The sequence below is a fragment of the Natator depressus genome, chromosome 15 (assembly GCF_965152275.1).
Source record: "Natator depressus isolate rNatDep1 chromosome 15, rNatDep2.hap1, whole genome shotgun sequence".
NCBI lineage: Eukaryota > Metazoa > Chordata > Testudines > Cheloniidae > Natator > Natator depressus.
In genome coordinates this window covers 26,546,671-26,572,988 of record NC_134248.1, presented here as the reverse complement: position 1 = coordinate 26,572,988, position 26,318 = coordinate 26,546,671, and the positions used below count along the sequence as shown (strand labels likewise).

General features: G+C 39.0%; 1 protein-coding gene across 1 annotated transcript; it reads left to right on the top strand.

Moving 5' to 3' along the window:
• The first annotated feature begins 764 nt into the window (after positions 1-764).
• On the top strand, positions 765-26,023 carry ZCCHC8 (zinc finger CCHC-type containing 8). Its single transcript, XM_074973284.1, has 14 exons — positions 765-974; positions 3,016-3,056; positions 4,383-4,457; positions 6,433-6,538; positions 7,907-7,984; positions 8,318-8,421; positions 11,584-11,649; positions 13,951-14,011; positions 15,282-15,424; positions 16,382-16,524; positions 20,051-20,175; positions 21,284-21,367; positions 22,470-22,584; positions 24,522-26,023. The coding sequence occupies exons 1-14, from the start codon at positions 783-785 to the stop codon at positions 25,346-25,348; spliced, it is 2,160 nt and encodes a 719-aa protein (XP_074829385.1). The 5' UTR covers positions 765-782; the 3' UTR covers positions 25,349-26,023.
• The last annotated feature ends 295 nt before the right edge of the window (positions 26,024-26,318 follow it).

Below are 26,318 nucleotides of genomic sequence, written 5' to 3'. Positions count from 1 at the left end.
TTACTCTGAAACCTGTCAAATACACCAGCAGGGTCATTTTTATTTATAATCTACCAGAGCAGTATAAGGTACTTCTCAGAGAAATAGGACAGTTCCTTGCCCGTGGACCTGCCAATCTACACCAGGGAAAAGACAGACAAGTGAGATTATAAAATACAGGATTCAGATTAAGAAAACTGTGTTGCACAGGTTTGTCACAGCAATGCAATTTTTAACATTTCCTTCTCCATGTCCCTCTGGATGTTCCCTTTACTCATGCTTACAGCCAGTTAGCTCTTGCCCAGTGCATGGGGTTCCAAGGTTTTATCCAAAAGACACACACACACACCCGCCTCACCCCCCGACACGTCCTGTGATCCTTGCCTCCAGTCTGGAGGTTGCTGTGATCTGCATGTCTCAGGGAATCTCCAAATTCAGCTCAAACCATCCCCTCTGGACTACAAATCCCAGCATACAACGCGCCACCTGGAATTTAGCGGGGGGGTAGAAATCCCAACATGCCACGCTCCTTCTTGCTCTTAACCCCCCCGCCCCGTGGACTTCTAATGCTACACTGTAAAGCGTTGTTGGCCTATAAACCGCTATGATTAAATTGTGCTGTTGCATGCCGGGATTTGCAGTCTTTGGAGGCCACCTCCATTCTGCGGTGACGACGCCGTTCCCGTTGGAGATCCCGCTCCGCCTCTCCTCCCCCACCCTCCGCGCTTGGAGCGGCTGAGGCGGCCGTTACCTCTGCCCTTTGCCCCTTGACCGCTCTCCCCCGCTTCCTGCCGCAGCCTAAGATGGCGGCGGAGGTGGACTTCGGGGATCGCGAGCTCTTCGAGCAGCTGGACGGGGACGAGGCGGCGGCCCCGACGGCGCAGCCGCTTCATACCCGCTTCGAGGAGGATGAGGAGCTGGAGGAGGCCGGGGAGACGCTGCGGGAGCGGCTGAGGGACTCCGAGGAGACGGTGCGGCAGCTGCGGTCCGAGAATATCCTGACAGGAGGGATCTGGGCCTGGTTTCGGTTCATCCCCGGGCAGGGAACAGCCCCAACCGCGGTCTAGTTTCGTGCTGGTTCCTTTCCGGCGCAGCCTCAGTTCCTGCTTCTCCGGGGCCTGGGCTGAGGAGTCTCCTTGGCCCGCGAGGCACAAAACCTTTCAGCCCCTCTACTGTTCCCCAAAGGAGGGGCGCCGCCTCTTCCCTACTGCCGGGGTGGCGGCGGGGGCGTGTCTTTCTCCCTCCCTCTCATCTCTCTCTCCTCCTCCCCCCCCCCCCCCAAATGAACGTGGTCTCTGCTTCACCGGGGTGAGGCCTTGCTACTCCGTGGTCACTGAGTCTAGTTTGGGTTTTGCTGTGAGTTCCGCCACCCCACTCAGGTCGTAGTGATTTTCTCTGGGGCTGTGTCATCTGGGCAATAACCCAAAGTATGGCTTGATGAGCTGTTTAAAAATCTCCTTTGGGGAAAAAAAAAGTGATTCTAACTCAAATCATCATAGTTTGAAACAAGTCTGGATTCCTAGGGATATTGGATGTTGCAGTAAAGAAAAAACATCCCTGGCTGGTCTGCGGGTCACGTTTTTGCGGCTGTCTCAAGCTTTGACTGTTTAAAAGATCATTTTTAGTTTGAAGGGATGGATGCAATGCTCACCTTGTTCTGAGTTACTTTTGCATTTTGTAACTTTATGTAATCCAACAAAATGGTAAGCAAGTAACTTGAAGAGCAATTCTTTTTAGAGTCATTTAAATGAAATAGTTTTTGTACAGTCCTTTTCATCATATGAGGGTGAGAGATGTGGGTTTTGGGGGGTTGGTTGGCTTGTGTTTTTGTTAGTTAAACAATTTTTAACAATTAATCTAAAATGAGAAGGTTCTCGTTCCTCAAATGAAAGAGAGTTGGCAGGTCTGAATTCCTCTTCATCCTCTTTGGCCTTGAGTTTTCAGTTTTTGTTTTTGTGGTGGAAAGATTTGGATTCTTGATCATCTTGTGTTACAACTAAAAATGTGTAAATGTGGAAAGTGTATTTAAAAAACAACTTTTCTCTTGGTACTTCAACCTATTTGTTTTCCAGAATAAAGAAAAGCACCAATAAGTGTTTTATAGTTTAGAATTTAAAAATCAATTTTTACATTTTTATGTTGAATTTTAAACCAGAATAAAACCTGTAGCCTTACACTGCGTCCCAAGTTACCAGTGTCTCAGATGTTAACTTGTTTTTAAGCAAGGTGACAACAAGGTGGACTCGGAAATGCTCTTTGTAGCTAAAGTTTTATTCTCCTGTTTTGTTTAGTCTAACTGTGAAGTATTTCTTGGTACTTTCAAACTGTGAAACTGCTGGACTGAGTAAAGTATTTGGAGTTTCCTTTTAAATTAATGTTTTTTCCTTTTGTGGGGATGAAGGTATTTGTGGAGGAAATATGCATACCAGGGCCAAATGTGACTGTTAGTCCTGCCTGTTTGTATTTCTTAATTTATTCAGCATATTTGTCTTTGTATAGTGGGGTTTTTTAAATGATGATCACTTTCTGGTTCTTTAAATTTCCTTCACAACTTATAGTTTTAGGCTTGAACTTGTCCATATCTTAGTTCTCCGTTTACGTCGGACTTACCTTGCATTGCTTTCTCTCCCTGTAATGCTTGCTTTGGTCAGATTTATTTGAGTAATTTTAACTATAGCTTCTGCCATGGGAGTGATGTGTCATCCAGAGTAGATGCCTATCAAGTAGAGACAAAATACCATCAGTCACAGAACTTTTCTATAGTGCATATTGTGAGTTACTGTTTAGAAAGAGACAATTTTCTCTCTTTAAACCTGCTTTTCACACTCACTTTGTTCTAACCCTCTAAGTTCAGTTTTTTGGTTGGTGAGTTTATGAATGGCTTTATGTAGTGCAATAAAGTAAGTGAAAAAGCCCAAAATCCTGTTCGCTGTTCAGTACAACTGTTGTAAGAGTTGATTCTTTCTTAAAGTGGTATACTTTGATTCTAATGATTAATATAGAGGAAACCTGTATTCCTTGACAAATAATTAACATCAAGAACTTAGAAGAAAACTGAAGATTCTGACACGACCAAGGTATGTTAATATTGACTTTTCAAGTTGGAACACTCAAGCAATTGTGTATTGTAGACATAAAATGGACCTATGTTAGGCCAACTTACAGCCACCACAGCAATTGCTGCAGTTTTTCATGTTCATACTACTCCTTCTGTTGGCGGTACGTGTCCTCACCAGGAGCGCTTACAGTGACTTAAGGCGGGGGAATGGGGGTTTGAGAGCCCAGGCTCTCAGCTCCCTGCAAAGCTCCCAGCTGGAGCCTGGCTGCTGCCTAGGGCTCTCCCAGTGACAGCCAGGCTCCAGCTGGGAGCTCGAGCTGAGAGCTCTGGGTGGCAGCTGGACTCCAGCTGGGAACTCCGTGGGGAGCCCACGGCTCGGGCTCTTAGTACTGGTCAGCAAGGTTCCAGCTGTCAGTACTGCTGGGGCTCACAGCTGAAACACCCCCTCCCTCTCACAGAGCTGTCAGTTAGCCTGACAGGCAATGCAAGTAACCCGAACTACGTTGACTAAGCCTTATGCCTCTAGTCCATGTGGATTTACTATGTCGACGTAGCGGGTGAGTTACAGCAGCAGGAGAAATGCTGTAGTGTGCACGCTTACATTGTAGTGTAGACATGCCCTTAGTAATACAAGATCTAATCAATGAGTATATTTAACATAGACCCTTTCAGAGCATAGGTAGCTTGCCTAATCACCATCTTCTACACGAGCACCGTGAACATATAAAATTATCTTTTCTAGAAAAGGTTTCATTTATTGGGTTTCTAAAATGCCTGAGTACTCTGGACATGATCTCTGTGCATTCAGACTTGAATATATAGAATTTAAAGATGTTTTATCTTTTTATATAAATAACTGTTGACATAGCCTTTAGGAAAATGGATTTCTCTGAAATTGAGTAGCAATAATGATCAGACCTGATAATCACTTTGACCTGTTAGAAATTTCTCACTGAATAAATACTAATTGAATACATATATTTGTGGTGATCTGTCAATTTTGAGTTAAACTGCAGCCTGTTGTATTTCTTGTGCCAATTAGTAGTAAGAGGAGAGCAGTAATAGTCTTTCAAGCAACTTATTGACATTTCCTGCTGCGTTTGCTTGAGGTGGAAAAACTGGATTTAAACCGAGGGAGAACTGTAGCCTAGAATAACAGAATCGGTGAAAAGCAAATAGCATTTGTATTGGCCAAGCCTACTGCGTGTCTGCCTTGGAAAGTGAGAGTCCCCTTGACTAGTGGCATTGCTGTGATAAAATGAGTGGGCTGCTGCACACACTGTTCTTGCAGAAAGGAGGGGAAAGTAATTACACAGTAACTTTACAGTATCTTTTTTCCTTCCAGTGGACTTTCAGTGGACAGTTCTAAGTTAGATGGACCTTTGTTACAGATTTTATTTATGAACAACGTTATTTCAAAGTAAGTAACTTCCCCTGCTAATAGTGTCAGTCTAATTCCCTTTTAAGATTGCCTTTGTTTGGGCTTTGTTAGTGTGCAACTGTGACATGTATTAACTCATCTATGGCTGTGTTACAACAGTCTAATATAAACCCATTGTACCCTGGTTACTTATTCAGTTATAGCAAAATGTCTTTAATATCCTGTTTCCAACTGGTACACTACTTTCATATAAGCCTTTTTATAAATATAATTTTCTCAAACATACATATACTGAGGTATGTTTAAGTTAAATGAACACTAACAACTTGATGATTTAAATTAATTTTTTTAAAGAAAAGGAGTACTTGTGGCACCTTAGAGACTAACCAATTTATTTGAGCATAAGCTTTCGTGAGCTCAAATAAATTGGTTAGTCTCTAAGGTGCCACAAGTACTCCTTTTCTTTTTGCGAATACAAACTAACACGGCTGTTACTCTGAAACCTTTTTTTAAAGGTGTTTGACAGAACATCCTTTAAGTTCTGAAATGGGTGTTTAGTGCTTATATTTAAAAGCTTCTCTTTAGATGGGCACAAGATTCGCAATACAAAATATTCTCAGGCATACCTCTCCTTCCCTTCCTTTTTATGCACACACCTGACAGCTGCTCTTTTTATTTTCAGTTTCAGCTCTGCTGCTGCTTTAGTAATCACCGTTTTTAGGGCTTGAGGAAAATGAGTCTGAGTTCCCCAGACCTCTGTGTTTGTGATAAGAAGGTCATCTGACCACAGTGTAGTGAAACAGACTATATATAATATATAGCTTTCAAATGCACAAAATGAACAAACTGAAAACTTTTTCTCTAATTTTAAGTATAGTAAGGGTTACTTTTAACAGTTGTACATACCTTTTCAGATAGAAATGTCACTTAACAGTTGTTTGTGTCCCTTTTAAATATAGCTGCTACTGTTTTGCAGTATTATAAGTAACAGAACTGCTAGATAAAAGTATAAAGCCATCAGGAGTTTGGTTGTAAATAGGTACTAGAGGCTGAAATTTAGCATGCAGTCTAATATTACTAACTTCTTTGTTACTAGTATTGCAAAGTTTTGAATATTCTTTTTAAAGGAATATTTGGAGTTGTTGCTAACTTATTTCTCATTTAAAACAGTCATTAGACTTTTTCTGCTGTTCATATACATCATTTTTTAAAAAGAAAATATCTTTGAAAGAATCCACGAACTGATGCTTATGGTTTGTCTCAGTCAATTTTAGAGCAGCCAAATGAGTGGGAAAAGAAGTGTGAAGTATTGTAAAATCTGAAAAAGTTGGAGGAGGGGTATAACTATTGGGTCTGTAGTATATTTCTGTTTTTCCCTTGTCCTATATCCTACTTGGAGCCAGTTTGTAGTACTTTATCCAATTTAATTTAAGCATTCCAAGCAATGGGACTTGTACCATTTTCCTTGAGAAAGTGGACTGTGGAATAGTTTCTCAAGTACAAAGTCTTTCCTGATGTTTAGCCAATATTTTACACTAGTTATGCAAGTGTCCTTGTCCTTGGTAGTTACTTATATTTTTTTAATGTAAAACCAGATTTTTTTTTTTGGTTTTTTTTTTTTTGTTTTGTTCTAATCTTGATCTAACTATGTGGCTGGATATGTGGCATCCAGTTCCATTTGTCTGTGTTTAATTTCTTTTCATTATTTAATCCAGTTCTGAAATCCACAAAAACTATATTAAATAGCATGGTTGCAGTTTTGTATGTCTTTCTCTTCCAATTTATAGATGTGATGTGTTGGTTACATTGGGGCAGCATGAAAGTTAGATTTACCAGCTGTACCTTAAGATGTACACATCTAGCAATAAAAGGTTCCAAAATAAAATTCTTATCCTGAACATTGAACAAAGTAACTTAATTAATACAGTGTTTGAAATTTATAATTTCAGTTTCAGGAATCCTTAAATACACACATGCAGTCTGTTGTATTCTCTTATATTTCTACCTTTTGCAGGCAGTATCATCAAGAAATTGAGGATTTTATTTCTAGTTTAGTTCAAAAATATGAGGAGCAACAGAGAGCTGAACCAGAAAGGACCCACTTCAATGTTAAGCCGCAGGTATATAAGTTCAAAGAATATAGACCTCATCTGGACTACTGTGTGCAATTCTGGTCTACTATGTTTAAGAAAGATGAATTCAAACTGGAACAGGTTCAGAGAAGGGCTGCTAGGATGATCGGAGGACTGAAAACCCTATTTTATGAGACAAGACTCAAAGAGTTTGGCTTGTTGAGCCTAACCAAAAGAAGGCTGAGAGAAAATATGATTGGTCTCTATAAATACATCAGAGGGATAAATACCAGGGACGGGGAGGAGTTATTTAAGTTAAGCGCCAATGTGGACATAAGAACAAATGGATATAAACTGGCCATCGGCAAGTTTAGGTTTGAAATTAGACATGGATTTCTAACCATCAGAGGAGTGAAGTTCTGGAACAGCCTTCCAAGGGGAGTAGTGGGGTAAAACTTAACTGGTTTCAAGACTGAACTTGATAAGTTTGTGGAGAGTATGAGACTGCCTACAATGGCACGCAGTTGATCTGCGACTGCTAGCAGCAAATATCTCCAATGGCTGGTGATGGCACACTAGATGGGGAAGGCTCTAAGTTACTATAGAGAATTCTTTCCCAGGTGTCTGGCTGGTGGATCTTGCCCACATCCTCAGAGTCTAACTGATCGCCATATATGTCATTGGGAAGGAATTTCCTCCGGGTCAGATTGGCAGAGATCCTGAGTTGTTTTTTTTGCCTTCCTCTGCAGCACTGGGTGTGGGTCACTTGCAGGTTTAAACTAGTGTAAATGGTGGATTCTCTGTAACTTGAAGTCTTTAAATCATATTTTGAGGACTTTGGTAACTCAGCCAGAGGTTATGGGCCTATGATAGGAGTTGAGTGAATGAGGTTCTGTGGCCTGCAATGTACAGGAGTTTAGACTAGATGATCGTGATGGACCATTCTGGTCTTAGTCTGAGTTTATAGAAACATAATGGTTTGGGTTTTTTCCCTCCACTTTTTTGGTTGCAATATCACACTGCTAGTATATCCAAATTACGGAAAGATTTTTCCTACTACTTACAAATGGTATATTTTTCTTAAACGTTTGGAAGGAGAGAGTTCATTAAGTGAAACAAGGCATTTCTCTTCACCCTCTCCTCCCAACCCTCCCTTTTCTTCTTGCCGTCCCAGAGGCCGAGCATGTTTCCTCCATAGCATTCCCAGCCCATGACACCAAGGTTCTAGCCATGTCGCATCTTGGGTTGTACACAGTATTACCACTAGCCTACAAGTCTCATACTTCATATACTAGCATGTGGTTAATTTGTGTGTACATAGCAATGAAAAGCTGGAATTGGCAATTATATCATCTGTGTTTTATTTGCAGCAATTAAGGAGTTTTTTATGTGGTTTTTTTCGACTTTTCATATTAGCCATCCAGTATCCTGTTGGAAGAGGACCATAAAGTGACAAGCTCTAATACAATAAAAAAAATTAAGGAAGCTTTCAGTGTAAGTTAAACTTTATATTCTTCACTGGTAATACAAATAGTTCCAAAGTTCTATTCTTACATTTAGTCCACAATGTCATTATAAAGATATGCAAGGTTTTAGCAACGTAACTCTGATTGACTTTATTAGAATTCATGGTGCTTTAGCTGCATAATACTTGGAAAATTTACCTATATGTACATTCAGAAGGCATGGATGGATGTTTTTGTTATGTTTAAATCCTTAAATAGGAAATAAATTAATTCCATTATTTTTGAAATATTAAAATACTGTGCCTTTCTAATATCAGGTAATCTGATTGAAATACTGACAATTTTCTGACTCTTTCAACAGGTTGTAGGAAGTGTTCTGTATTTTACCAATTTTTGTCTTGATAAACTGGGACAACCTATATTAAATGAAAATCCACAGCTGACAGAAGGATGGGAAATACCCAAGTATCCTGTTTAGTAAAATGGAGCTCCTTTTTTTGTTTATATAACCAAATAACACAATCAGACACAAAGTTGAGATTAAAACTTTTTCTGCAATCTTTTTTAAAACTTCTAACTATGACAGTCTGCTGGGTCATATCAGTGTTGTATCTGAAATCAACTGAACTATTTAAAGTAGTTGGATGATAGATGTCTAATATGGTTGACTTGTTCATTGAAGAAATCATGTTCTGCATGAATTAATGTTGCATTCCCATAAACATGCTCTGCTGTCAATCCAAGAATTGCTGTTGGGACCACGTGTGACAGGCTCTGGAATGACTGCTTATTCCAGAAATGCTGGCTGTTTACTTCTATAAAGCAATTTATTTAAAGTGGTGAGGAGGGAGAGCTAACAAATCCTAAATGTACTCTATGGTGTTTTGACTAAATTTTAACTACATCTTGAAATTTTGGGGGGAAAATGAGTCATATTTAAGCAGAGAATATTTTAGTCCATTTTTCCAGTTGCTCTCTTCAGTATTTGAGAGCTGGAACTCAGGTAGAACATCCTTATTTATGTGATAGTTCTTAATTTCAGAAGAAATTAAATAAAATATATATATAAATAAAAATACAAACAGAAATTGATGTTCTATCCTTCTCTTCTCTTCTCCTTCCCATTCACTTCCTGCCTGCAAAAAGGCCAAAGTCTGTTTAAAGCGCCACAAAGTATTTCTAGGATCTCTACGTTTTGTTAGGCCTGTAGTAAAGGGGGACATTCATAGTCCAGAAGCCCAAAATGTCTGCCCTATTGCTTTATAATTCTGTAAATGATTTAAAGTGTGCCTGCAGCGAGTGAGAAATCCCATCTGTTTAGCAGGCCAACCTGGGTTTGTTATGTCAGCCTTTGACTACATACACATCACATTATAATTTGCTCTTCCTGTCGTCTGCTTTTTCGTAAACTATCAGGAAATTGAATTAGCACAGCTTTTCTACTATTTAGAGAGTAGGGTTCTGGTCAATGTAAATATTTTAGTGGCTTCCAAGAAAGTAGCTACATGAAAAGAGGATGGTTTGATGTGTCTGATAGTAAGGGAGGGGAAAGACTTTGCAGGGGGTGGGGAGAAATAAACCTTTGGGTCTCAACCTTGACATTTTCTTTAAATGTATCTGTTGCTTTATATTTCTGAGGTCTGTTTACATATATGAAGGGTGATATACACCTTAATTTAGCTTCTAGTGGCAAGGCCAAAGGAAGACTTCCTTTAGGCTTAGCCAAGGAAGCTTCTGTCTGTTTTGGCAGGTGGCAATATGTACTGAGTAAGTCAAGCTTTCAGGTGGGGACTCCTCTGTACAGATATTTCAGTGAATAAGTTTATAGTGGACTGCAATTGGAATTGATTTCTATAACTTGAAACTAGGGCTGTCAAGTGATTAAAAACCATTGCGATTAATCACATGGTTAATAATAGAATACCAATTTAAATATTTTTGGATGTTTTACATTTTTAAATATATTTCAGTTATGACACAGAATACAAAGTGTACAGAGCTCACTTTTATTTTTGATTACAAATATTTGCACTGTAAAAAAACAAAAGAAATAGTATATTTCAATTCACCTAATACAAGTACTCTAGTGCAATCTCTTTATAATGAAATTGAAATTACAAATGTAGAATTATGTACAAAAAAATAACTGTATTCAAAACCAAAACTATGTAAAACTTTAGAACCTACAAGTCCACTCAGTCCTACTTCAGCCAATTGCTCAGACAAACAAGTTTGGTTACAATTTGAAGGAGATAATGCTGTCCACGTCTTGTTTACAATGTCACCTGAAAGTGAGAACAAGCATTTGCATGGCACTGTTGTAGCCAGCGTCGCAGATATTTATGTGCCAGATGCACTAAAGATTCATATGTCTCATCATACTTCAACCACCATTCCAGAAGACATGCGTCCATGGTGATGATGGGTTCTGCTTGATAATGATCCAAGGCAGAGCGGACCAACGTATGTTCATTTTCATCATCTGAGTCAGCTGCCACCAGCAGAAGGTTGATTTTTCTTTTTTGGTGGTTCGAGTTCAGTCGTTTCCGCATTGGAATGTTGCTCTTAAGACTTCTGAAAGCATGCTCCACACCTCGTCCCTCTCAGATTTTGGAAGGCACTTCATATTCTTAGACCTTGGGTCAAGTGCTGTATCTATCCTTAGAAATCTCACATTGGTATCTTCTTTGCATTTTTGTCAAATCTGCTGTGAAAGTGTTCTTAAAACAAACATGTGTTGGGTCATCATCCGAGACTGCTATAACATGAAATATGTGGTAGAATGCAGATAAAACAGAACAGGAGAGACACAACTCTCCCCCCAATCTCAGTCCCCATGGGTCTGAGTCCTAAATTCTCAGTCATAAATTTAATTAACGCATTCTTTTTTTAATGAGCATCATCAACATGGAAGCATGTTCTCTGGAATGGTGGCCGAAGCGTGAAGGGGCATATTAATGTTGAGCATATCTGGCACGCAAATATCTTGTAACACCAGCTACAACAGTGCCATATGAACGCCTGTTCTCACTTTCAGGTGACCTTGTAAACGAGACGTGGGCAGGATTATTTCCTGCAAATTGTAACCAAACTTGTTTGTCTGAGCAATTGGCTGAACAAGAAGTAGGACTGAGTGGACTTGTAGGCTCTAAAGTTTTACATTGTGTAACCAAAAAAACCCTACATTTGTAAATTACGCTTTCACAGTAAAGAGATTGTGCAACAGTACTTGTATGAGGTGAATTGAAAAATACTATTTCTTTATCATTTTTACAGTGCAGATATTTTTAATTAAAAATAATGTGATCACTGTACACTTTTGATTCTGTGTTGTAATAGAAATCAATATGTTGAAAATGTAAAACATCCAAAAATATTTAATTTCAATTGATATTCTATTTAACAGTGCGATTAATTGTGATTTAGTTTTTTTAATCACAGTTAATTTTGACTTAATCGTGTGAGTTAACAGTGATTGATCGACAGCCCTACTTGAAACTTATTCTTGAGAATGCACTTGTAGCTTAACCCATGGGGACATTTTTCTGTATGAAGTACTATCACTGTCAATTAAAACAAGATTGAAATTCTGCTTTGTACAGTAGCAGTTCCTTATTGAAATCTAAGATACCAGCAAGTTTTCAGCCATATTCTCTCTCTGGATGGGCAAGAAATACAAGTAAAAGCAAAAAGGTTTGTATTTATCTTAACTATAAATTTTTTCAGATTAAAAACTTTTTAATAGTCACAATGCACATTTTAGGGTCCAGTATGTGGGGGAATAAATTGCTTTTTATGGTCCTAAATTAAGTTAACAATATTGAATTTTGCACTAGAAAAGTTTTGCGTTGTTTGGAATATAGGATGCTCAAAAGAGAGGCAGTCAAATTAATGTGTAAGAGAAATCTGTTTCTGAACTAACTGGTTTTGTGCTTTGCTCGCTTTTTCTAGCTAGCATTTTTAAATAAATGACCTTGTCATCTTTGCATTGACGTGCTGTCACATAGCTTTTGTTCTATGCAGCATTTTTTGTTTGGTCTGTTTTCTCTGCATTTAATAGAAAATGATCTTGGAGTAGTTTGTGTAGCCATTGTGAGGAAAAGTAGAATTACAGCAGAGTGGTCACTTTGGAAATTCCGGATGACCCTCTGCCTAGTTTTTCCAGCATCTGAAATACCTTATTTCAAATGTAAATAGTAGTCATGGAGGCAAGTTCAGTTTAGCTTTCCTATAATCTTCTGCATACTCAAGTGAAATATTACGTTTTGAAAGAAAAGTAGATTTGCAACCATGCTGTGCTGTAGATACTTCTAGATGGTGGATAAAGTATTCTGAGAGAGCAATTTGCACCAAATCTGTTTAAATCATACCTTCTGAGAAAACAAATATGCCTCCCCCTTCTCCTTCAATTCTGTCATTAAAAACAAACCCCTTATAAGAGACCTTAAAACCTAGGTTGCCCTTAGGGTTGCCAATTTTGGCTGGATATGTTTCTGGAGGTTTCATCACATGATGTAGTCTTTAATTTGAAGATTAATCTTTAATTCCTGGAGACTCCAGGGCAATCCTAGAGGGTTGGCAACCCTGGTTGTCCTCTTTATCCGCTCTCCCTTATCCTATTGGTAAAAGTGACCACGCTCACAGGGAACTAACTAACCAAGTGCTTAAAGAGGCACTAAATTTAAACTTGGCCCAAATATTAAATCTTTTGAAAACCAGCCTTTTTAAAATCAAATATCAATAGAAACACTTCTATGATTTAAAAAAAATTCCAAGAACTATTGTTTTTAGACAAGATAGTATTCTCTTGCAGCATTTCAGACCCAAACACTGAAGCACTAAGAACCTGAAAATGAATCTGTGACAACAAACAAAATTGAAACTGGCTTCAAATTTCTTTCATTTTCCTAGATGAGAGAAATTCAGACAGTGAATTGAGCATATTAGCAAGTAAATGAGATTTCTAAAATGTTCTTATAATAATCCAGAGTGGTGGTTATAGCATCTGAAAATAATTGTTTACAGCATATCTGTGAAGTAGATAGTGTCCTTTTAACCGAATCCTTCAGCTACATCGCTTTTATAATTCTCTCCTTTCCATCTTTTCCCCCAGCCTTTGTGTTGTCTGCAGGGAGCGTGGAAGCTCCTTGCAAATGGGGGAGCAGAGTGGGAGGTACTGGGAGCTGGCTCCAGGCTGGGAAGGAGGATCCCAGGGTTGCTACTAGACCCATTCCAGCCCCTTCAGGTCCTGCTCCCCCACTTGATCCCAGGTGGCACCACAGCCTCTCCATCCACTCCAGGTCCTGCTCCCATCCCTTCAGCGGCTTCTCTAGTCCCAGGGAGTCCTGTTGCCACCTCCATGCCTCTTCCCCTCCCCCTGGCTTACATGAGTTCACAATATTTCCATTACAGGGTTGATAGCCCCCTACACCCCGGTTGTCTAGATTGTAAGGTGTGGGGGGCAGAAACCTGATCTTACCTTGCTAGCTATTTGCAAAGCAACTAGCATACTATTGACATTTATATAACTTTCATTAAAAAATATTTCAGTCAAAGGAAAGAGAGTTCTTTAATGGTCACTATCTTCCTAAAGGGACATAATCTAATTTCTGTCTGGAAATATTACTTCAACTCTTATCTTTTCAGTTTTTGTTTTCTGCATTTGATAGTGCTTTATGTGGCTTTCTCTGTGATTAGTTTCTCATGTTTCACCTGACAGCAACAGAAACACTTTTTTTAAATAGGAAGATGATTTTTTTTTATTTTTTATTTTTTTATTTTTGTTTAAACTACAAAAATTGGGAGGAAGATGTATGTTTAGGTATAGTACACAAGTTACTTTACATATTTCTTAAAATTGAATATATTTCAAGTTAATGTAAATCTCTGCATGTAATAGAATAATGAAGAATAAGTATGCACTTCACTTCAGAAGTACATTTTTAAAGGGATAAAATTACAATATAAATTTATTTTATTGCTTTCCTTAAACAGGCCAAAACCTCATTGTTTCAATTGTGGTTCTGAAGAGCATCAGATGAAAGATTGTCCAAAGGTAAACTTTTCCTCAATATCTAAGATTCTCTGAATTACACAACATATTTCGGTGCAACAGGACGTTTGTAGAATGGGAAGAATCATATTGGTCATGATCTTTAATTAAAGATGAATAACTGTATGTATATCTCCGTAACACTTGTAACTTCAGAGATTTAAATCAGTATTTTAAATGAGCCTATCGTAGCATAATACGCCTCTACCCCGATACAACGTGGTCTTCGGGAGACAAAAAATCTCACCATGTTGTAGGTGAAACCACATTATATCGAACTTTCTTTTGGCCCCTCTGTTCCTTGTTCCCTGGCCACCCTCTCCAGAGACCCCTCGCCCCCTGCCCCCTAACAGGCACTCACTGGCAGTGGCGGGAAGCGGAGCAATGCGGCCCCAGCCCACTCCACTCCGCCAGCTCCCAGCTGCGGTGCTCCGCTTCCCACTGCCAGTGAGTGTGGGGAGGTTGGGGAAAGGATGCCCTCTGCACTCACCGGCGGTGGGAAGCGGAGCGATGCAGCCCCAGCCCGCTCTGCTTTCCTTTCCCCAGCCCCAGACGTGTTGGTTGGGGAAAGGTCCCGCGCTCACCTTTGGCGGGAAGCGGAGCACTGCAGCTGGGAGCTAGTGGAGTGGAGTGGGCTGGGGCCGGGCTGCTCCGCTTCCATCGCTGCTGGTGAGTGCAGGGGGGATCCCTTCCCTCAAACCCCCTCCCCTGAGTAACACAGCTGGGGCCGGGGCGAGGGAAGTGGAGCGGGCTGCTCCTGGCCCCCCACGAATCCCCCGGGCCACTCTGGGACTGCGGGCCCCACCCCCGGCTCCTGCCTCCCAGACCTGGGGCAGGGGGAGCCCCTGACCCCTCCCGAGACCTTCTGCCTCTTATCCAACCCCTTGGCCCCAGCCCGGCACCCTTAACACGCTGCTCAGAGCAGCGTGTCGGAGGTTTACCGCATTGTATGCGAACCTGCATTATATCAGGTCGCGTTATATCTGGGTAGAGATGTAGTTTGATCCTTCCTTTTTAAAGAAAAGTCTCTTTACATGTTTCTAGCTTTCCCACTGAAGCTGGCAGATTTCTAAGTTACACTGGAAGTTATAATAAAAATGAAACCATTCAGTGAAACAATGAGCTGGCCTTGGTCTTCTGATGTAAGATGTGTTCCATGCCCTTGACGGGTAACTTTCAAGCAGCTTTTAATAACTTGGTTTGGGTTGAGTGAATTGTGTGCTTAAATTGCAAGTTGCATTATGGTGAGTCTCCCAACTCTATTGTCTTTAAGCCACGGAATGCTACCCGTATAAATGAGAAAAGAAGAGAGTTCATGGAAGCCTGTGGTGAAGCAAGTAACCAGAACTTTCAGCAACGTTATCATGCAGACGAAGTAGAAGAGAGGTTTGGGAAGTTTAAACCAGGAATAATAAGGTATTCTCCCTCCCCCCCCCCCCCCCCGGTGTCTTCCCCCCTCCACACACATTGATTGGATCACTGTACTTCTCACAGACGCATCAAATAACTTCTCTGCTATTTGTAATGTACAAAAGTTGACACTTACTGTATAATAATTCTCTTGGTAACTATATCTTCAGTTGTGTTAAGACGCCTTTTGTAAATGTCTTCATGTGTTGATAAATTCCTCAAGTTTTTTTTCTTTTCATGATGAAACTTACCCCATTAATTCTACCCTGTCCAAAGTTTTCCCTGATTTGACATGTACTGAGTCCTCAGGTTAGTCTTTTAATGAGGGAGACTACAAATATTTCTGTGGTTCCTGTGACCCTTTTTTAGGGTCATTAACAGTTCATGCTGGATTCAGGAAATTTTAAGCTTTTCATTTAAAATATTTTTTCTATATAAAATATGGCTATCCTGTTTAACAAGAAGACAGCACTTCGGTTTAATCTAGCTTTACAGGAAGGATATCTTTTCCTATACAGATTACCTTAAAGGTTATAGGTTTCATCTCACAAATCCAGAATGAATTGTGGCTCTCATAGTAGAGGCAACTTTCTAAGGTCTAGATTTAGACATACATCCATTTATTTGCATTGTATAGGCAAGTTAATGTCAGAATGAGAACTATTAGAATGTGAATTTTAGCTTTCTAATTTCCTGATTTGTCATTTAACTTTGTAATCTTTAACATTAATGTAGTTCTGCATCTAATATAATAATTCAAATAGATATCCCAAGGGATTAACAAGGTATACAAATGAAACAACTTTAATTTTTTTTCCTCTAGAAGGTGACTGTCTTGCTTTTATAACTAGAGACTTCTGTAACTGAGTAACTTAATCTTAAATCAACTAAAAGTCTTAAAATATATGACAATGGTTATAGGAAGATTATTTTTGAGTTTTGGTATTCCTATGTTCTATCTAGTGACGAACTTCAAGATGCGCTTGGTGTCACAGATAAGAGTCTTCCTCCATTTATATATCGCATGCGCCAGTTGGGTTACCCACCAGGTTGGCTCAAAGAGGCTGAACTGGAGGATTCAGGACTTGCACTTTATGATGGAAAAGGTAAGTAGTATGCAGCTAGGAAAGCCTAGCTGACTGTAGAGGTAACGCATTCCCTTCCTACTTAAAGGAAGAATGAAACTACTGAACTCTTGAGTATACAAGTTTGCCAGTTGCTTGACATTGACTGTGGGTTATAATTAAGGCTAAGATTTTTGTCATGGTTATTTTTAGTAAAAGTCAGACAGGTCACAGGCAATAAACAAAAATTCACGGAAGAGTGACCTGCCTGTGACATTTGCTGCTGCGGCTCGATAGTTTCCCCTGCCACCGTGGTGGCTGGGAGCTGCAGGGTTCTCGCTCCCCCCCTGCCCCCGCAAGGCTGTCTGTGCTGGAACCCTGAAGAGGCTGTCACCTGTCACTGAAACCCTGCAGGGAGACCTTGAAAAGGCTTGCCTGTTGCTGGACTCCTGCTGGGGCCCCACTGGCTGCTAGCTCCAGTCCCGCAGACCTAGGGGCTGAAGCATAAAATGTCACGGAGGTCTCTGGAAGTCACGGCTTCCTTGACTTCCATGACCTCCATGACATAACGTAGCCTTAGTTTATAATTGCCACTAGTTGAGAGAGATGGTGTGAAAACAATCAAGGTTGCAGTAGAACTACTTTTAGTTTACTCTTTTTCCTGTTTTCACATTCTCCTGTGTGGGAGATGTCCCTGTCTGGTCATCCTGGCATTCTACTGAAGATAGACTGCAAAATAATTCATAGAATCATAGACTTTAAGGTCAGAAGGAACCATTATGATCTAGTCTGACCTCCTGCACAATGCAGGCTACAGAATCTCACCCACCCACTCCTGCAATAAATCTCTCACCTATGTCTGAGCTATTGAAGTCCTCAAATCATGGTTTAAAGACCTCAAGGGGCAGAGAATCCTCCAGCAAGTGACCCGTGCCCCATGCTGCAGAGGAATGTGAAAAACCCCTGGGGCCTCTTCCGATCTGCCCTGGAGGAAAATTGCCATATTTGGGGTTGGGAAGGAATCAGCTGAACCCTGAGCATGTGGGCAAGATTCACCAGCCAGATACCCAGGAAAGAATTCTCTGTAGTAACTCAGATCCCACCCCATCTAATATTCCATCACAGGCCATTGGGCCTATTTACCGTGAATAGTTAAAGATCAGTTAATTGCCAAAATCATGTTATCCCATCATACCTTCTCCTCCATAAACCTACTGAGTTTAATCTTGAAGCCAGATAGGTCTTTTGCCCCCACTGCTTCCATTGGAAGGCTGTTCCAGAACTTCACTCCTCTGATGGTTAGAAACCTTCATCTAATTTCAAGTCTAAACTTCCTGATGGCCAGTTTATATCCATATGTATATGTTCTTGTGTCCACGTTGGTACTGAGCTTAAATAATTCCTCTCTCTCTCTGGTATGTATCCCTATGATATATTTATAGAGAGCAATCATATCTCCCCTCAGCCTTCTTTTGGTTAGGCTAAACAAGCCAAGCTCCTTGTGTTCATACAATTGTCCACAGAGGCACATGACTTCACCACCACCACCACCATCCTGCCCTGATTTTAAAAAAGGAGTGGTTTGGTTACAAGGCAATATTTCTGAATGGTCCTGGGCTCTGACACTGACTTTGATCTTGGCGTGCTAAAGCTTGGATTTATAACCATTTCTGGGTGTGCCAGAGCTTCAATTTTAGGGCATGCTGCAAAGCTAATGGATTTTTCTTTGGCTTTTGGGGAATGCATGGATAGAAATAGGGATAATAGCAATAGCCGTCACATAACACATTCTTTTTTTTCTGGTAGCTGTTTTCTTCCTGCATCAGATGTGCTCCTTACAGGAAAGGTTGAGACTGCAGTGAGCCAGTTTTTCTCTTAATTTCTCCAGTCATGTTTAAAAATACCAATACTGCTTGACACCTAGCTTTGCTATGACAGTGAAGCAGCTCTGCTCTTGCTGAAATGACTTAATCACATGGTTGGAAGGATTTTGTCCCTTTGATCTCACTATCTTTTAAACCTCTGATACTAGACCATGGAGTCTGTGGAAAAGCTATTTAAGTTTGATATATGACCTGCTGTCAGACCTGCTCTTGCTTGATCACACTTTTTCAAAGTTCCGTAATTATTTCTATATTAATGTTTTGTACTCCCTCATTCAGACTTGTCTAGAGCATATATCAAAGCCCAAGTTCTCTTCTCTGTTTTTAAAAAAAAAACAAAAAAACCCAAAGACTTAATTTATTACTGAGTAGTTTGCCAATTTCGTTACATTTTAATGCTGATTATTCTCTATCCCCACAGTTAAGTAGCAATGATACAAGACAATCTCCTGATTTCCTATCATGTGTATTACCTGATTGAGGTATTTAAGATGATAAAAAAAATAATTAATCTTCTTTTCTCTTCAGAGTGACATTATTCTTTATCAGTTGCTCTTCCAGTTCATTCTCTCAAGAAAATTCAATTGATCCAGACTGCGTCAATAAAGCCTATGACTAGCACAAATTGTTAGCACGCATTTCTCCTATCCACTCTCCTTACACAGGCTTTGCAAACACTTCAGCAATTATTGTAAAACTTTAACCTTATAAGTCTTGCTTACTTAGATTAAGTTGTATTTCCTAGCACTCCATTCCACACTCATGTCCTTAGTTAATGGTTCATTAACTACATCCACATAGAAATTGTTGCCAGAGTCTTAGATATTTGTTTCTCAGGGCTGTGTTGCTCTGTGCCTAGCTTGGTTAAGTTGTCCAATTCTGAATGTGTTAAAAGAAGATGGAGGACATTCCTAGTTTATCAAGTGTTTTAGTTGGTTTTAAAACTTCAAACTGTGGTGCTTCTTGATGAAACCTCATGAGAAAATGTTCATTTTATTATTTTAATTCAGTGTCTGGCAGCAGGAAAACTATAATTTATGTATGGCCATTCTAAAAATATTAATATTTCCCTTGCCCTCTTTCCTTGTTCAACTTTCTTGTTGTGGAGAAACTTTTTTCCACATAACCACCCCACTATAGTCTTGGGTTTCCTTAAGTATCTCACTATTAAGGAGAGACCCCAGAGAGACCAGTATTGGAACATTACTCGAGTCAGTGGAACAAGAATAAGCAAAGCTGGTTCTTTACCCTCTTGTGTAGTGTGCCATTCTTTCCTTATCTGCCCTAGCTATGCCAATTCCTTGAGGTAATGAAGACTGACTCCCACAGCCAAAAAAAAGAGAGCAATGATTTCCAGACCTGTCTTAAGTCCCTGAGTGGAAAGAACACAAGCTAGTGACACAGAACATAGGATCAAACAACAGATGTAATGTTCTAGAGCCAAATTCTGCAAGGATACCAATAGTAGTGTCAGAATACTGCTATGGCTTTAGTTGGGACTTCAGTGGAAGCTGTGCATGCATCTAATGAGAAAATTTGCCACTGTATTCCTGCTACATTGGTTGCAAACCTTTTCTCTAAACTGTATTTCAACTTTGCAACGTGTTTGTGTTTTTCTGCTGCAACTTTTTCTCTAACGTTTTTCCTCAGTAGCGATATTAACATTTTATGATACTTTGTTATAGATGCTACTGGTGGTGAAACAGAAGACGAAAGATCCTATCAACAAAACAAGTGTGTCACTTACGATGTCTCTAAGTTAATAAACTATCCGGGCTTTAATATGTCTGCTCCAAGTGGGATCTCTGATGTAAGTGTATATGCTACACACAATTGGTGTGGTATTCTAAAACAAAATATTATTACCTACTTGTGGATTATTCAAACTTTGATGGTCAACTTCAAATAAGTTTGTTTTGAATTAGCCATTATTTGTGGGGGGGGGGGCGGGGGGGGATTAAGTATTTAAAAGTTAATAAAGATCTCCTGAAGAAACCTGTGCAATAAACAGTCTATCTGGACTTTTGCTGATGCTAGTAAACCTCCAGGAGGCTATTAATATATAATGCTGCTTATTTCCACTTTGAGACAGGAGCATATAATACTGTACCTGATGCTGATATTCAGATTGTCACTTAAATGCCAGTATTTTTAAAACAAAGCTGAATGCACGTTATTCATATGGATCTAAATTTTCTAAATGTAAAAAATGTTCTTGAAATGAGAGTATTACCATAGCAGTGCTGTACCATATAATCTTTATCTTTGCTAAACAAAAACTACATCATAATGTGTCTCAGGAATTGATGCATAAGTTCAGTAATGCATCTTTTAACATTTGGACAAAATGGGGCAGGTTAAGAAACCAGTTAAATAGGCACCTGTTGAGCCTTGATGTTGGAAGGTGCCGTAAAGAATTTTTTATTCCTTACACTGTTTTCTATCTGGTGGTTAAGAGTGGCCTCTTAATGTAGCTTTTCCTCAGTCGTTTTGTTTTGAATGTATTGTCATAGGTTTTAGCTTAACTATTACTAATAATTAGGAAGACTTTATTCAAGTTGTAGCTCTTTATGTTCACTTTTCCTCCTGAACTAAATTTTAATAGCTAACTACAAACTTTGAATAAGAGGTTTGCAACAAAATTGGCTAATATCTCGTTAAACTGGTGCTGTGCTTTCTCACCCAATATAGCTCTATGCAGCAGACATTTATATTTGCAAGTTGGAATGTAGCTCATCTTTTTTGCTAAAAATTCATATTTAGGGATCTTCCTCCTTCCCAGTGAGACAAATTTCTGATCGGAACATTTACTAATCTCAGTCCATATCATGTGTGTTATAGTTGCATGTGCATTATTAGCTGCAGCTTACTGAATGTCGAGCTTTATTGCTGATTTGTTTTTGTCTTTTTTCCTGTAGGAATGGAGGATATTTGGTTCCATACCCATGCAGCCATCTCAACAGAAGGACGTTTTTGCTAGCTACCTTTCTAATTTTCAGGCGGTGAATATATTTGTGTTATGTTTGCATACAAAAAATTGGAAAAATCTTGTATTTCTGTATTGATGTTACCAGTTGTCAGTGGTCTCTTGCCTCCAACTTTGGCCAAAGATGGCTAATAGAAGGTATTGGGTCTTGGTGTGAAGTCCTAAGTAGGTTTTCATCAGTACAATAGCCAAAAACAGTTCACGAGACTAGAAGGTAGCCCCTGAATAAACCATTACTCTTGTCCATATCCTTTTTAATCTTTTGGGCCGCCTGTTTGATGTCAAAAACCACTATCTTATAAAACAACTTAGACTTTCTCTTTATCTGATCATCTCCTAAACCCAGTGCTAAAAGACTCTCTAGTTCATAGTTTGTAGGAACAGTTAGCTTTCCATTTGGATATATGCCTAAGTTTTAAATTTTGTGTGGACTATATCTGAATTCCATACTTGTCTAAAGGTCCACTTTATAGTTGATTATCATAGGCATGCTTTCAGATGTTTCATGGTTTAACAGCTTAAAACTATGTTTACAGGACATATGTGGCAACTTTGTTACATAACTTTCTCTGAGACCTTTCTGTAAATGTTTAACTCCAACCTAGTGTTTCTTGCTTGACGCAAGGAACAGTAGGTTTAATTTCAGTCTCCTGTTTCTTAAGCTGGAAGTATGTTACAATTGACCAGACTTTTTTTTTATGGGGGTTGAGAGTAAAGCATTAAGTTGTTCTATAGGTAATTAAAGAACAATTTCTATGAGATTGCTACAAAGGAAATGTCCTGTTCATGTGACATGGTGGCTTCATGAGATCTAGTTGGGTAAGCATGGAGAAAAAGAGTGTTCTTGAGGCCCTGATAGGGATGCAGACAAAATTCCTTTCTCATTCACCACTGAAAAACTAAACAAGATTGCTGGGTTTTTTTATTCAACTACATTAAATGTCTCAAGTTTCTCTGACAGCTCAATATTTTGCTTACAAAATGGACCCTATCAAATTGAGATCATTGAGGATTATAATTAGTATTTTTGTAGCAGGAAATATTGCCGCCTTATTTCACATAAGAGTACCTGTATAATACTAATTTGTATTCTGTTTTCCTGGCTAACTTTTCCTCAGCCAAGTCCAAAATCTAGCAATAAAAGGTCTGCATATCCATCAAGTTCTCACAATTCAAAGAAGGTAAAAGGAGACAATTCAGCAGTATCAGTAGCTGACATGGACATGGATTCCGGTATAGTTTTCTTTTTTGCAATTATGATTTTATACTTTCAGAATAACTTACTCTGTAGTGAAATGTGGACTTCAATGCTAACATGGTTATCAATATTTCAATTCATACTGAATTCCTGACACATTATCTAAATGTATTGTATGATATTTTAACTGTACTGCTAAAATAGAGAACTAACCATATTTGTCAAATGCTTGTATTTTGGATTACAGTTGGGTCTTCTGTAATATACCAATATTCTTTGTCAGAGTATTTTACTCTGTGTTGTAACAGAGTGAGGACTATAGCTCAGCCCAAGAGAAGTGGAATCTTTAGGTTGCCACTCCCAGTCTAGACTGGTTCAGTAGTGACAATTATTATTTGGGTCACTGAATAACCCACAGAAACATGAGTTGGTCCCATCCAAATTTTGGTGGACAGGTATTCTCACTACAGCTGATGCCATCGTTGGTATTTTCAGAAGAGACCAACTGTCAAGTGGGCATAGAATTTGAATTGCCTTTCACCCTTAAGTGAGAGAAGGCATAAGAATGGTCCAGTGATTTAGCTTTGGGTTTGGGAGATCTGGGGTCAAGTTTTTCCTCTACCATAGATTTCCAGTGTAATCTCGGGCAAGTCACTTATCTTCTCTGAACCTCAGTTACTCATCTCTAAAATTAGGATTATAATATTTCTACCTCAGAGGGATGTTGTGATAATGTATACATTAGTGAGAGGTTGTTAGACTACAGTAATGGGGGTCATATAATTACCTAAGGTAGACAGAAGTGGCACAAATTGGGAATGAGGGCCAAGGAACCTTGTACTGCAGATACCTTCTCTGTGGATAAACTGTTTAGTTTTAGGGCTGTCACTCTTGCACTTTTCTAAATCCACTTTTTAGAATTAGGGGGTGGGAAATTACACATTTTGAAAGCATGAATTTTACCTGATTATAAGTTTGAACTAAGAAAATTCCCATAATAGAAACAGGATTAAAAATATACTCTCCAAGCTAACATGTTTTAGTGTTGAATATTAGTATACCATATAAGAAAGCTGGGAGGCAAAATCTAAATCAGTGAAACAATTTTTCCTAGTTCTCCCTAGATTTTTATGGTAGACTTAATCAACTGGGTTTGCCACCCACAGAATTCTCTAATTTACTGTTTAGAGGTATCATTTTATATTTACTAAAATAATAAATTTGAAGGGCTAATGTGTAAAAACAAGAATACTGTTTATATAGCACCAAACAGTGCGTTTGACCCTGAATAAGCCCCAAAGAGTTCCCTGCTCTGACGACTTAACAGTTTAAATGAAGCAAAGATAAAATGTCGTAGAAAATTCAGGAGATAATTTCAATTTTTTTATTCTAAATTGTTCCATTCTTACAACTTGTGGATTGCAACAGAAGTGAGATTTTTAGGAGGAATTAGAATGAGGAAAGCTTAATGGCTGTTTAAAGGACCAGAAAGCTTTCTTCTTTAAATGTCCTAAGAAGTCAAATTTGAGAATAATCTTCTATAGCAGTTCTCCCAGCTGCCCTTCTGGATTCCCTCAAACTGAGGAGGGAATTTCCACACATCTTGGATCTAAAATCTTTAAGGTTTGGCTTCAAACTTTGTTCAGTATTATCCATATTTAAGAGCATTTAAAAATGCAGCTTTTAAACCAGCCATCAGGGTTCCCTCTGGAATCCAAAATGGCAGATTCAGAATGGCAAGTTTCAAGGATACTAGGACGTGCAAAAATTTAAGCATCAGGATAGGCTTTTCAGCTGATATGGAGAAATACCGCCATAAGCTGCTGCTACGGTTCCAAAGGCTGAGAACATAAGTTTACGGTCTTTAACCAAAGAAAATATATTAGATTTGAAATCTGATTAAAAGTAGGGTAAAGTAGGAATTAAAGCCTCAGTACTACTAATGGAGATTTATTTAATCTTCTAATTTTAGATTTGGAAATGCCACACAGTTCTCTATCTTATGACAGTTTTCAGTTCCAACCTCCACTGCCACCTGGATCTCCATCGATTGCAACTCCGCCCCCACTGCCACGAGGAACTCCTCCACGTACTCCACCCAACTTCACATCCCCTCTACCTCCAGCGCCTAATGCCTCTCTTCGCAGGAATACTCCAGCATCAACTCCTTCCAGTGATTCTGCTCAGCCAAGAGTGGGGGATTCAGCCATGGATGAAGATACTTTGACCCTAGAAGAACTTGAGGAGCAGCAGCGATTGATTTGGGCTGCACTTGAGCAGGCAGACAGTACAAATAGTGACTCTGATATACCTGTTGATACACCTTTAACTGGAAACTCTGTTGCATCATCACCATCTAGGAATGAACTGGACATTATTCCAGAAGGAAGAACATCTGAGAAGCTGGTTGCAGTGGAAATTGGGATATCAGATACTGGTATGCAGATATCCAGAACTGAACATTCTAAAAGTGACCCTAATTCAGGGGATGGATTATCTGATCTAAAGGAAGATGACACTGATCATGTGGATTCTGAAGGCATGCTGGAGAACATCACTACAGGCTCAAAATGTGAGATTAACAATGGAGGAAATGAAAGTGTTACTCATGTGGTCACGAGTGCTGAATCATCTACAAAAAATTCAAATCCTGTTCCTGACATGAGCAAGTTTGCGGCAGGAATAACACCATTTGAGTTTGAAAATATGGCAGAATCAACTGGTGTTTATCTTCGAATACGAAGTGTATTAAAGAATTCCCCAAGAAACCAGCAAAAAAACAAAAAGGCTTCAGATTAACTTGTCTTCCTTTAAGGTTTTATGGTGCCCCCAAAAGAAACTTAAAGTGTCTACCAAATTGGATAATCTCTCATGTGCCCTTTTGTGAAGAACATCTGAGTAGTTAAGAGTGGACTAATATAGTTCTTCTGCATTCTTCCCTAGTGTTTTTTTTGTTTTTTGTTTTTTTTAAGTTCGTGCAGGGCTTCCATTTGACCAGGACCAGTGTTGACCATTCAATACATGAGAACTTGACTAAATCAAAACCTTCCACTAAGGGGTGAAAGGACTATTGATTTATTTGTTCAGCATATTTTACACTCTGTGATACATGAACCTCTTAAAACAGTGAGTCTTCGGTTGCTGTTTAATATTTTGGTTAAGATTTATACTATCGTTAATGGTGAGTTTCAGGTGGAATGGTGGTTTTTATCTGTCCTTGTACAGTAGTCTGCTCTTTCTACATTTTGCTAATTATCCTGTAGATAAGTTTAATATATTATTACAGTTTTTAAAAATTCCAGTATTTTAAAATGCTCCACATGAAAAGTCCTGGCAATCAGATGGAAATAATCAGGGATTACCAGCATTATCCTCACCATTTCGGATATTTTTTATAAATTAATTGTGGGTCAGTTTTTAAGCACCACTTCTACCTTTTGTAACATCATTCTTTATGTAAACTTGCTGTACATACCTGTTCATTCTTGTGTACAGAGGTTTAATAAATGAGTTTTCATATAAATATTTTCAAAAATGGTTGATTCTCAAACATCAAAGCTCCAGTAAGAAACTTGTTACTACAGCTACATGAAAACTGAGGTCATTTGGCTGTTGTCTGATTTAATTTGTCAGATATGTGAATTGTTATACATACTTAAAAAAATTAGTTGAAATATGAGAATGAATGTAGTTTAGAAACCTCTGAACTTGTGCTTTGCCATAAAATACATTTAACTATTAGTTATTTTAAGTAATTACTTAAAATCAT

Bases quoted from the DNA above. Each gene is read 5' to 3' on its own strand.
- ZCCHC8 (XM_074973284.1), top strand. From the start codon at position 783: ATGGCGGCGGAGGTGGACTTCGGGGATCGCGAGCTCTTCGAGCAGCTG. The intron at 14,012-15,281 runs GTAAACTTTTCC...ATTGTCTTTAAG, and splicing joins AGATGAAAGATTGTCCAAAG to CCACGGAATGCTACCCGTAT. The intron at 21,368-22,469 runs GTGAATATATTT...ACTTTTCCTCAG, and splicing joins ACCTTTCTAATTTTCAGGCG to CCAAGTCCAAAATCTAGCAA.